The sequence below is a fragment of the Prunus persica genome, chromosome G8 (assembly GCF_000346465.2).
Source record: "Prunus persica cultivar Lovell chromosome G8, Prunus_persica_NCBIv2, whole genome shotgun sequence".
In the NCBI taxonomy this organism is placed as follows: Eukaryota; Viridiplantae; Streptophyta; class Magnoliopsida; order Rosales; family Rosaceae; genus Prunus; species Prunus persica.
In genome coordinates this window covers 15,051,236-15,065,129 of record NC_034016.1, presented here as the reverse complement: position 1 = coordinate 15,065,129, position 13,894 = coordinate 15,051,236, and the positions used below count along the sequence as shown (strand labels likewise).

General features: G+C 36.6%; 2 protein-coding genes across 2 annotated transcripts; one reads left to right on the top strand and one right to left on the bottom strand.

The window, feature by feature from the left end:
* LOC18767693 (54S ribosomal protein L19, mitochondrial) lies at positions 3,772 to 4,541 on the bottom strand. The gene has a single exon (XM_007200372.2). The coding sequence runs from the start codon at positions 4,440 to 4,442 to the stop codon at positions 3,975 to 3,977; it is 468 nt and encodes a 155-aa protein (XP_007200434.1). The 5' UTR covers positions 4,443 to 4,541; the 3' UTR covers positions 3,772 to 3,974.
* LOC18767486 (ferredoxin--nitrite reductase, chloroplastic) lies at positions 5,108 to 8,097 on the top strand. The gene is made up of 4 exons (XM_007201118.2): positions 5,108 to 5,721; positions 6,026 to 6,380; positions 6,625 to 6,913; positions 7,148 to 8,097. Exons 1-4 carry the CDS (start codon positions 5,349 to 5,351, stop codon positions 7,886 to 7,888), a joined length of 1,758 nt encoding a protein of 585 aa, XP_007201180.1. The 5' UTR covers positions 5,108 to 5,348; the 3' UTR covers positions 7,889 to 8,097.

Sequence of the window (13,894 nt, the reverse complement as noted above, 5' to 3'; positions counted from 1 at the left end):
AAAATACGTACGTACATTTATGTGTACATATATGTTTTTTTTTTTAAAATCAATATATAAAATCTTTAACCCAATTTAATTAATCTTCTTTTTTTAAAAAAAAATAAAAAAACTAGTATAGCCGGCCGGCTGTACTTTCTAGAAAAACTTAAAAAATAAAATGTCTTTAATAAATAGTATAGACGAGCGGTAACTAATAAATTAAAACTAATTGTCAAACGTTATTTTTTCGAAAAATCGTAGTATAGCCGCACGGCTATACTAATAAAAAATAAAATAAAAAAGCGAAAAGGACCCTCCTAGTTGCATTCGTTTTTACCTTATAAATATTAATTTGCTAGTTTCAACATATCCAAAGTAGATATTAGTCTTCCACTATAATAATTGTTCTAACATATGTTATTCTTATTCAATAACATTTGAGAATTATTTGTATAATACGTGAATTTTGTGTGTCTTACTCAAATTTTTGTAAAAATTACGTGTATGAAACATTAAAAAATGTACGTATATATACAATACCACTATTGTATGTTTGCTTTTCAAAAAACATGAGACGTGTATAGAGCACGAATGTATTATTGAAAAATACGTACGTACATTTATGTGTATATATATGTTATTTTTTTAAAATTATTATCACTATATAAAATCTTTAACCCAATTTAATAAATTAACTAATAGGTTTTAATTTATTAGTTACCGCTCGTCTAAACTATTTATTAAAGACATTTTACTTTTTAATTTTTTTTAAAACGTGCAGCCGGCCGGCTATTCTATTTTTTTTTTTTAAAGATTAAAATCGAGTATAGTCGCCCGGCTATACTATGTCCTTGTGAAAAACAGAGCAGCTGCAGAGCGGCCACGTGTTAAATAGTATAGCCGCGCGGCTATACTGTTTAGCCGTGCGGCTATATTATTTTTAAACATAAAAAAAGTTGAACCCCATCCATTTGGCGCCACGTGTCAACACAAGGTCAATTTTAAAAAAAATTTAAAACACGGAGTATAGCCGTTGGGCTGCACCTTTCTTTTTAAAAAAAAAAACTGAGAACCCTCTCTTTAGCGCCACGTGTCAAAAGTTGTTTTTTCAAAAAATCTTAGTATAGCCGCACGGCTATACTATTTCATTAAAAGAAATAAAAAATAAAAAATCCAAAAGTACCCTCCTAGTTGCATTAGTTTGTACCGTATAAATATTAATTTGCTAGTTTCAACATATCCAAAGTAGATATTAATCTTCCACTCTAGTAATTTTTATAACATATGTTATTCTTATTCCATAACATGTGAGAATTATTTGTATAATACGTGAATTTTGTGTGTCTTACTCAAATTTTTATAAAAATTACATGTATGAAACATTAAAAATACGTACGTACATTTATGTTGTTTTTTTTAAAATTATTATCACTATATAAACTCTTTAACCCAATTTAATTAATTAACTAATAGGTTTAAATTTAAATCACAGAGCCCAAGAGCCCCATGTTTTGATTAATTAAATATATTAATTAACAATTTACCCAACTAATTAGGCATTTAACCAAAGGCCATACCCACAAGCCACTCAATTGGGCCACTTGCATAGCCAATATAAACTATTCTATTTCCAAGAGTAAGTCTTAAAAAGACCTCCAAGGAACTGTAGTGTTCCAGTGTGGGAGCTCAAACATGTTTGCAATACCTTGGAAAACAAAGAAAACTAAATTATGTCACTGCACACATTATTTATCGTAGAAAAAACTAATTTCACGATGAAAATTGAGATTGCATATTGATGTATGATAGAGTTGAAGAAAATATTACTGGAGAAGAATTATTTGGAACTGAATGGGACAATCTACTACAGAATCGGACATTGAAGTGTTGTTGATGCATTGTACTACCAATGATTATATGCTATTAGTTTCCCCCAATATCTTAACTCCATCTAATTAAATAAATATATATATATATATATATAAATTTTTAAAGCATTTTTTTCTTTTGCAGAAGTAAGCCCATATTTGCAAAGCATTTCCAGTTATGAGAAATCTGTAGCTCAATTTATTGGTGCTCCAAAAGAAATCACAGCGGCTTATCTTCATCCTAAACTATGTTAACAATCATATCATTCTCATTTATATATATATCCATCGTATAAATGTGACCATAATATGACGTGGATGATGTTCGAATAAAAATTATAAACTGGTCTTATTGATAAAAATTTTAAAAACTCTTCGATGAATTGGTACCCCAATTAGCCAAATAATTGTCTTTGATGCTGAAGCCAGAAATTTCTTTTAGTAGGGGCGACTTAGAAGAAGAAGATAATGTTAAAAATTTAACAAAACACTTGACATATTGATTTATAGTATTTTCCATGCAACACATGTACGATTGAGCTTCAGGCGTTTTAGTGTTGCAATTAAACTCTGTTTTCCCTTTTGGTGTGGCCTTCTGCCGGGAGTGGTACTGCCGGATGTGCCGGAAATTCTAAAAGGTCTTGCTGAGGTTGGCTTGACAAGTTCTAACCATTCTGTTCCTTAAGACAGACGCAGAAGCAACAACTTCCTGAATAGTGAGTAAATATTCCATTTTGTATCATCTGCAGAAACAAATGGCCCCCATAACAGCCTGTATGAGGTATTGAGGTGATGACTGATGAGGTCCATAAACCTTTTTCAACTCTATACTTTCAACCATGGCGTTTCAATTCACTACCAACTTTTGTTTGCACACAAAATCCATGATCAGAACATGAACATCAAATGTTGATGCAACAGACGAGTAACCATGACTAATAATTTCATTCATCAGCCCGAAGGTGTCATGGACATGCCCTTCTTGTTCATGGAAAAATTTAATGCACAGATGAAACGATCATGGACAAGAAGACCTGGAACTCCCCTTCCCCAACCCTCTGGCTATAAATCTTCTTGTATCCTTGGTGACACCCTCCTCAGGAAAGCCCAACTAGTAAAATCCTCCACGTTCCAACTCTTATTAAAAGCTCAAATGCTTCATCAAATCAAATTTTGTCATTGTCATACATACAATCTAAGACACTTATAAGAACTAGAACCACCAACCCATTTGTTCACCTCCATTATTTCCAAAATGTAATCAAATGTTGATGCAAAGGAAATGTAATCATGACTAATCCACCTCATTCATCAGCCAAAGGCGTCATGAACATGCCCTTCTTAACGATCATTGACAAGAAGACCTGGAATTCCTCTTCCCCAACCCAACCCTCTAGTTGTAAACCTTCTTGTATCTGCTGGGCGCCCCCCGAGAAAACCCAAATTAGTAAAATCCTCTAAGTTCCAACTCTCATTAAAAGCTCAAATGTTTGATCTAATCAATTTTACAATCCATTTGTTCTCCTCCATTATTTCATAATTTGAACTCAATCCATTTTCCTGAACACCAACCTCTAATAATGAATCAATGTAATAAAATTTCAATCTGATTCCATCTGTTTCCATATCAGTTAAGAGCTCAAGAGCCTAATCCCACCTCATCAACTCAAAGTAGCAGTCAAAGAGCTAATCCTGAATTCATTCTGGGAAACCACTTTCCAACTTGGTCAAATTCATAAATCTATTCAATCAGGACAGAACCTTATTCAGAATGACATAAAGAAACAGAGAGAGAAAAAATAAACCCAATTATGCAAGATCAAGGTGCATTACAATTGCAGAGTAAATGCTATATGGAACTTTTCAACAAATCAACTTCAGCTATGTCTTGTAATAAAGTACCAACTAATAAGATAAGTCATAAACAAAACAAGGCTAGTGAAGCCATCTTCATTTCTCATTCAAATTGAAAAGCTATTCAATTACAACAGAGTACAAGTGAGAAGCAAAACCTCTCAAACCAAACAAAAATCCAATCTTTTTCTCGAAATGAGGAACAAACTTAAGGGTTTATTCGACCCAAAAAAAAATCTAGGGTTTCAAAATGTGACATTTCCCCCCAAATCAATCCAAATCCTTAACAATCTTAATCCCCATAGAATTAGCCGTTCCAATAACAGACTTACAAATGGACTCCAGGGGCATGTACTGGCAATACGGGTCAGATTGCTTCACCTTGGCGATCTCATACACGTGCCTCACCGACAGCTTAGAAGCGACCACGTGTCCGGGTCGGCTGCTGCCGGACTCGACGCCGGTGGCCTTCTTCAGGTACCAGCTGACAGACGGTGACTTTACCGTGAACTCGAAGGTGTTGTCTTTGAAAGCGGTGATGGTGACCGCCATGGGCGTGTCGGGTTTGAATTTCTGGGTCCGGGCGTTGAAGTCCTTGCAGAAGGCCATCATGTTCAGCCTGTATTGACCCAAAGCAGGGCTCAGTTGCTGGCTGGGTCTGGCCGCGCCGGCCGGGACTGTGACCCGGATCGTCGCCATCACGGGTCGTCGGGTAAGGATCTCCTTGATCGTTGACATGGCTTCGCTGCTCTGAACAACAGCAGTTGAAGAAAGAGTAGCAAGAGTATGCTTTTGGGAGAGAGAGAGAGAGTAGGTTTTTGGGACTGAGTCTTTGATGGGCTGGGCCGACAGTTCAATAACTTAAACGAGGTGAAAAACAAAACAGTCTAGTAAAAAACCAGAACATCAAGTTCAAGTCTGTGGTCAGCGAAAAACTGAGTTAAAAGAGCTGAAATATAGGGATAATTACATTTTTTTATCACTACAGTGGGATCAAATTTAATTTTGATGACCGAAATTTTATTTTTTCGATTTTAGTAACTCTGTTTGCAGATGTTAACAAATTAGATCAAATGTTTCAATTCTGTCAATCTGATTATAAATAAATGAAATTTAATTATTATAGTTTTTTTTATTTTTTGGCTAATAAAAGAGAGATCGGGATGATGGAGAATTGTATCCCTTATAGTTTAACTATCGCTTGTAGTCTTATTTTCTATTTTTTGAAAAAATATATAAAAAATCAAGTTGGACAACTTGTCTACAAAACACATCTCCGAAACGTGGCACATGGTGGACAGGGGCCACCGTAACCCAAATGCATGAAAAAACAAAGGCAAACAACAAATAAAAACTTTGGAGGAAAGGGATATACAATGGTATATACAATATAACCGTCACCAGTCCCCCCATTTCCTCTCCAAGACAAAATACGACGACCCTTGGCTCCAGCCAAAAGCCAAAAGCCAAAAGCCCCTCCGTCACAACCAAAAATGAACGTCTCCCTCCTCCTAAGGTCCTCACCGCTAAGCTCACCTACAAAAATGCAAGCCCTCTTCTCTCTTTCAATTCCTACTTCAACAACGCCATCAAAATTTGGAGCTCTTTGCAATCATCCGCACCAGCAGCATACTCTGACCAGCCATGTCATCATCACTATCTGTTCAGTTTCTTTCTCCTCCCCTGTCTTCAGCTCTCCCCTGCTGCAAGCAGACGAGGCTAGCAGCCGCCACCACCCCCCTGGCGCCGGTTTCCAAGAATGTGGAGGCTGCCAGGTTGGAGCCTAGAGTGGAGGAGAGAGATGGGTATTGGGTTTTGAAAGAGAAGTTTAGAGGAGGGATTAATGTTCAGGAGAAGGTGAAGATTCAGAAGGAACCCATGAAGCTTTTCATGGAAAATGGGATTGAAGAGCTTGCCAAGACTTCTTTTGAGGAGCTTGAGAAGTCTAAGGATAGTAAGGATGATATTGATGGCAGGCTCAAGTGGCTTGGCCTTTTCCACAGGAGAAAGAATCATTGTGAGTTAATTTGATCTATACTTGTTTGCTTTGTTAAATTTTGCACATATTTCGAATATTCTTACATAGGGTAATGTTTTCTTGTTAGATATTCTAGACATTTTATCTTTTCAGATTATCAATAAAGATTAGACATTTGAACAGGAATTTAACTAATTTTCCGAATTAACAGTCCGACAGCATAGCCTGTTGGATTGTTTGACTTTTCTTTCTATATTGGCATTTTTATCTTAAATGCAACAAGCATCTTACTTTTTCAGTATGTTCTTATTGGTTAATTAATACTGGTGGTGATGATGATCAGATGGTAGATTTATGATGAGACTGAAGCTACCAAATGGAGTTACAACAAGTGCACAAACAAAATATCTAGCGAGCGTGATAAGAAAATATGGTGAGGATGGTTGTGCGGATGTTACAACCAGGCAAAATTGGCAAATCCGGGGAGTGGTACTGCCTGATGTGCCAGAAATTCTAAAAGGTCTCGCTAAGGTTGGCTTGACAAGTCTGCAGAGTGGCATGGACAATGTGAGAAACCCAGTTGGAAATCCTCTCGCCGGAATCGACCCCGAAGAGATTGTTGATACACGACCTTACACAAACTTGCTGTCCCAATATATCACTGCCAATTCACTTGGCAATCCTACTGTCACAAACTTGTAAGTGTTTTAGCTCCCTTCCCCATATGTTGAATGTACTTTTCTGTTATTTGTACATAATTAGGGGTTTAATTTCATAAAGTCATGGTTTAAGCGGCTGAACATGGAGCACTGTTTCATTATTTGGTTAGTTCAGATAGGAGAAATACTTTACTAAAATTAAGCATGAATGGAATTTTTTTTGGGTCAAAGCATGAATGGAATGAGTTGCTTGGATTCTTAAGTTTAGTTTTCATCTGAGCAGGCCAAGAAAGTGGAATGTGTGTGTGGTGGGATCTCATGATCTTTTTGAGCATCCCCACATCAACGATCTCGCTTACATGCCTGCAACAAAGGACGGAAGATTTGGATTCAATTTGCTTGTGGGAGGCTTCTTTAGTCCTAAACGGTGTGCAGAGGCAGTTCCTCTTGATGCCTGGGTCTCCGCAGATGATGTGATCCCACTTTGCAAAGCAGTGCTAGAGGCCTATAGAGACCTTGGCACCAGAGGGAACCGACAGAAGACGAGAATGATGTGGTTGATTGATGAACTAGTAAGTAACCATTGTCCCAACTATATAGATCTAGTTTCAATATGCCGTAATATGTGTGATCTTCAAAGTTATTACTGAATTTATTATGTCATGTTTCAATCTTCTTAAGGAGAAATGCTTCTAAAAAATTTCACCACCATTTAAAACATGTTCTACATTATTTGAATGAGCATTGAATTGTTAACTTCTTGATGGTATTTGCCTGACATTTTGTTGAAAATTATATGAATGCAGGGCATAGAAGGATTCAGGGCAGAGGTTGCAAAAAGGATGCCTTTTCAAGAGCTGGAGAGAGCATCTTCTGAAGACCTGGTTCAGAAGCAATGGGAAAGGAGAGACTACGTAGGTGTCCATCCACAAAAACAAGAAGGTCTAAGCTACGTGGGACTTCACATTCCAGTCGGCCGGCTCCAAGCAGATGACATGGATGAGCTAGCTCACGTAGCTGACAAGTATGGCACAGGGGAACTCCGGCTCACTGTGGAGCAAAACATAATAATCCCAAATGTTGAGAACTCAAAACTTGAAGCATTGCTTAAAGAGCCTCTTCTGAAAAACAGATTTTCACCTGAACCTTCAATTCTCATGAGAGGATTGGTGGCCTGCACTGGCAACCAGTTCTGTGGACAAGCCATCATTGAGACCAAGGCCAGGGCCTTGAAGGTGACAGAGGAGGTGGAGAGACACGTGGCAGTGACCCGACCGGTGAGGATGCATTGGACCGGGTGCCCAAACACCTGCGCGCAGGTGCAAGTGGCGGATATTGGTTTCATGGGATGCATGGCAAGGGATGAGAATGGGAAGCCTTGTGAAGGGGCTGATGTTTTCTTGGGAGGGAGGATAGGAAGTGACTCACATTTGGGAGATGTTTATAAAAAGAGTGTCCCTTGCAAGGACTTGGTGCCTTTGGTTGTTGACATTTTGGTAAAGCACTTTGGAGCTGTCCCTAGAGAGAGGGAAGAAGGGGAAGATTAATTCGAACGGAACGGCGATTCGGAGGGTTCAATGCAGATTTAAGCTGACCCTTAACACTTTACATTGCTTTATTTTAGGGATCTATACAAATGTTTATGTAATATTGCAATGCCAATCAAACTTAGGTTGCCAAGTTCATAATTCTGACATTTGCTATACACAGTAAACTTTATGCCCTTCTCCATGACGCAACGCATTTTTCTTCTCTATTAGTGTTTCCCTTGGCATAGATTTGATCTTTTTTAGGTCTTCCGCAAAATGCCAGTTGCTAATTCATGCATTTGGAGTTTTGTTATATAAGAAATGAGCAAGTAGTATCCTTTAACAAATAAAATAACCAAGTACACACATTCTCTCCTAAGTATATTGATATGACTTTTGGGTTGGCCAGACCAAGGCCTGCCAAGATTTATATATGATATTCTTCTTCCTGCTGTTGGTGTTCTACAGAATAGCTGTCCGTCGGCGGCGATTCCCATTTGGTACCTTCCGACCGCCATCAGTCAGTACTCAGTAAAGGCCATTCGGTTCGGTTACCAAACCAAGCCCAGCCGTAGTGGGTACACTTATGAAATCAGATGTGACTTTTTCTTTTTATAAAATATATTCAATTGGGTTTACGACTCTAGAACAATGAGTCCAATAGAATTGTATTTGATAGTCTCCTACAGCCTAAACTCGTATAAGCGCAACAACTAATTATAAATTTGTAAAAACTTTAATTCACACAGGAAAGTAGGTTTGGCTGAATGATCCATCACTTTGACTTTGACGGAGAGTCTGTATTTATAAACATTTACAGATTACAAATATTTATAGATTACACAGTTGTATAGATGATAACAGACTCCTATTTACATGTGTTTATCTTTATTTGCGTATTTGAAAACAACTGAATTTCAAAATACACGCAGTAGCCACAATCGCAATTTTCCTTCCAGTATTTTGAAGAACTCCTAAAGAACCAAAACATGAGAATTGGAGGCCAAACAAGATACGTGAGTTGGCTAATCAGATGAGCAAGAAGAAGAGTTATCATCCATCAATAGATGAAGTTAATCCGAGAGAGCTTTAGAGAGAGGGGCTCCCCTTTCTTTCTAGAACTTCTCTTCTTCCCCACCGTCTTTTTTTGAGCAGCTGGTGGCTGTGCCTCCTCCCTTCGGGGGCACCTCCGCCACCTCTTGTGTGGCTTCTCTGCCACCCTTTGGTGTGGCTTTTCTTTCTCTTTTTTCTGTTTGTTTTGGTTTGCCCTTCTTCTCATCATTTTCCAGGTGTATGCCCAGATCTCCTCCACATCTGATTAGCCCCCTCCCCCTAAAATCCTCCTATTTCCCTAGAATTTTCTTGGTTGTCTACTTGTTTGCTTCTGCTGTTTCTTCCCTATAACCCATCTTTAGATATGAGATCATGTCAAGGAGGTATGGGCTTTGTAGTTTAATGGTCCATTTGGACCAATACATGCTCCTGGATCGCTTGAGCATGATGCATGTTGCTGGATCGCTAAATTTTTTGTATAGATGAATCACGGATCAGTGTCTTACACCGCACTAAGCTACCCTTAATGTCTACTTTGGCTGTAAATTGAGTTTAATTGGATCCCCTTTAATATATTAGTTTTCGCCAATATCTTCAATCCATTCAATTGTGCAATTAAGGTGCCATTCGTAGTGTATCATAACTTAATTATTTAGATCCAAAGTATTTGTTTTTTCAGTTGATACCAATGGCAATGGATACTCTAGATAGCTCAGTTGCTAAAAAGATCCGTCGATAAAAGTCTGTGCCGATGGCTTTGTTCATAGTAGAGATGCAACTGGGCAAATGGGATTGTTCATATTTGGTATGAATGATGGGCCACAGAGTTTATTCAGATGTTAATGATGGAATGTACCACTACCGTTTCTGCTATTTGAACCTTAAAAGTACCTTTCTCTACACTTTTTATGTGCTAATGGATGGATAGTGATTGCATGTTTCATTTTTCTTCTATAAGGTTGGGCTTTTTTTTTTTCTTCCATAAACTGCATATTTTCATTCTAAAGATGTGATAATTCATGTCATACTATTCTTATTTATATTACCCTCATATAATTGTAACCGCAACACCACAAGAAAGTAATTAAATGCGATGTTGATATTAATTTACTTATTTAGAGGAGATATTTGAAGTTGGTACCATTAGAATACCAACAACAATTATAGTTAATTTAACATTGCAGATTTTTTATTATTTAAAACTCAAAGTGGGATTCTGAATTGAGGACACTTACAAATTCCACTTTTTTGAAATTAGATCAGGCTGATTTGGCATGCATCACAAAATTTGGCCAAGTTCTCTAGAATAGTGGACTTTCCCATTATAGCAATCTCATTCATCTGATCAGTAGATGAATCATATGCTAGAATTTATATAACAGCTATAAGCTTTTGCTCCAGAAGAAGCCCCAATACTCCAGCAGCATTACACCTCTAAACAAAGTATGCATCGTAATTACAAACATCATGCATGACTTTATTGAACAAATGGGGTTGCATTCTATATCGTCCTCGAAAATTAACATTAGAGTACACAAAATTTGGGATAAAGTAATCTTCCAAAAGATTCTTACCCCGAGAATGCCTATGTCTGTCCACGTTAGGGCCAAAGCCGACTTGTGAACCACGACGGCGGTTTTGGCTTTCTAGATTGAGCAAACCCACAGTTATGGCAACTTGTTCATCTTCTTCTTGCTGCACCCTTTTTTTTTTTCAGCTCGTCTACGCCTTCTTTCTTTAATTTCTTGTTCTTGCCTCTCCTCATGTCTGATATTGAGAGTGGAGTATGAAATCTAAAAACTGAGAAATGAAAAGATAGAGAAGATCTGGTGTGAGAGGTATGAGCTGAACCTCTGGTTTTATAGATAGATTTAGAAGATTGAGATGACACGTGACGCCATTTTTAGAGGATGAAAATCTTATCTGAAATTTGAAATTTGAATCTTATTCGAAAATCTTATCTGAAAACTTCATTCGAATTATGATATATGAATTTTAAAATAAATATTGACACGTGGGAACCGAAAATCTTCTCCAAATTAATTATTTAGGTACAAAAAAAAAAAACGAAAAGTGAATAGTATTTGCCTTTTGTCATGGCAATGAGTGGAAATACACCTTACTTTTTGCGAGGGCTATCACTATTCACGTAAATAGTATCGACCATCGCATCCCTTTATCCTTTGCCATGACAAATAAGTAGAAATGCTCTTAAGATACTGGAGGATGCTTGCCTGTCAAAATGCATTTATTTATGGAATGATTGAATCATAGTCAAATGGTTGACAACCTACTACTGATGGTAATTAGGTTTGATTATTTTTAAAGCTTATTAGTTATAGTGCCTTCTAAAATTTTGGTCAAATAAGTATAGAAAAGAGGCGTTTTCATTGATGAAGATATAATGGGCATTGTTTACAAATATTTATGTAATATTGCACATAATATATATATATATATATATGTAGTATTGCAATGCCAATCAAACTTAGTTTGTCAAGTTCATAACATAATTCTGACACTTGCTAAACACACAGAGTAAACTACAAATAGTATACACTCCTAAACTTCCTAAGTTTTGTGTGTGATTTTTTTTATTGAATGAGTCAATCAATTGTGTAAATTATGGCCTTAACTAACCCTTAAAGTTAACATTCCATCACAAGATTTCTAGTTCAGCCAATATCAAAGTCAATAGAGTGACAATCTAGAAATCCCTGGGTACTCTTTTCTTCTGGTCGGGCTTTCTTGTTTAGGGCTTTTCATGTGTTTGTTTTCTGGGTTTGGTTTGTTCCTCTGGGCTGGGCAAGTATCTTGATCTGAATTTTGGGTTGGGTAAGGATATTGATTTGACTTTTGGGTTGGGCAGACTCAGGCCTGCCAAAATTTGCACATATGCAAACACATATAACTCTACACATATCCAAATATATATTATTCATGGACCAATCAATACATGACGCACAACCTTCAAACATAAATTAACTCTAGTAAGTCAGGAATTTCATCTCTAAATTATAAATTATAAATTCTTCTGCAACTCATTTTCCGTATCCTAAATCATGATTACATCTCAACCAGTTAGTTTCCATACGTAAGAAAGACAAGCCTGATACATAAATAATATATTTTCAGAAACATAAATAACATTTGAGTAATGCTATTTAGACACACAATATTGACCACCTTAACTGACCACCTTATGTGGCAACTGATGTGTGGACGGTAGATAAAATTGGAAATCAAATATGATGTTATGATACCATAGTTACTTACAGGCGTGATATTAATCCTGCTTTACAACATTCTTTTCTGTCAAAGAATTAACAAGGGATGCCCAATTTCTATACACAAAGTGACGAGTAGAATCAAAATATGCTTGGAACAATTTATGCTAGTTAGGGACGGACTTAGGATTTCAAAATGGGGTGAGCTAGATTTTAGGTATTTTATTTATTTAAAGAGTCCAATTTTATATCAACAATGTCAACAACAATTGATTATATATGCTTAAAATTAACATTGGTCGACAACGCACAACTCATATTGCAGCTTATTTAGTATATGTCTTTTACACTAACAATAACAAAAGAAAAACACTTGATTGGGCTATAGCCCAATTTGTACACTCTGCAGGTCCGTCCCTGATGCTAGTATAAATCAAAATAACGCTTACGAATCAGAGACGGTGGGCCTACTGGCCTGCCATAATGTATAAATAGGGTTTAACTAAAGCTCCTTCAATATATTAATTTCCCCCAATATCTTAAATCAGTGCAATTGTGAAATCATATGGCATTCGTACACAATCATGACTCAATTTAGATTCAAAATATAGCTCAGTTGCTACGAAAGTAGTCATAATATATGTTGCTAAAACTTTGTTTTGTGATGGCTTTGTTGGTTGTAGGTTTCATGAGCCGCCGGAGGAATGTACCACCGTTTCTGCTATTTGCACTTTCTCTACATTACATATTTTCATTCTAAAGATATGCTAATTCATGTCATACTATTCTTATTTATACGGCCCTCATCTAAATGTAGCCGCAGCATCACAACAATTATAGTTAACTCATTCCCTATAGCTTAGATTATTGTTTGTAGTAAAAAAAATTCAGATTTTTTTTGTTTTGGTTTTCAAAGTCAGGTTCCCAATTGATCAGGACACTTAGAAATTCGTCTTTTCTTAAATTAAACTAAGAATATATTAAACATATTACGCATGTCATAATCTTCAAGGAGAGCATTAATTCAAGAGTACCTATATATTTATTTCTGTGGATTTGGCTTTGCCCCACAAAAACTGGAGGACACTACCAATCGATAGTTGAGATTTTCAACCAATAAACCCAACTTGCATAGAGTAGTTCATGTCAATGGGCAAGAAATAGTGGCATCAGATAAATGAGATTGAGACAAGACCCTAAAAAAATCAAGCAATGTCTGAAAATTATACATACATTTTTGGACCATGCCAATTGCCAAGTGACCATCTGCTTAATTGAAACCACAAACTAAATAAACGAAAATTGGTTTACAGTTACATTGTCGGAATTAAAGGTTAGGGACAGCTTATTAATAAGCCATTGGAATTAATGTGACAACCACATGTAGCAATTGCCTTTTTATTATTTGCATTATTGACAAAAGTTGACAATGGTGGTGATAATACAAGCCAACACCACAAAATTAGGTTTGAGTGTGATTGATTTTGTTGATGTCTTTCCACATTAAATTAGGATTTTCAATGTTGTTGAACCAGGCCAAAGTCATTGGCCTTAAACCTCAACCTTGGGCTACAATCCTCCTCCAACCCAACTATAATAGGAGTGTCAAAGGAATCCAATGGTACATATTTATAGCTAAAATCAGTGGTCAAATTATTCACTCGTAACAATTATATATATATGGTAACACAGATCATTTGGGAAGTTTTTACACATCTGCCGTACTACAAATGGAGTGGTTGAT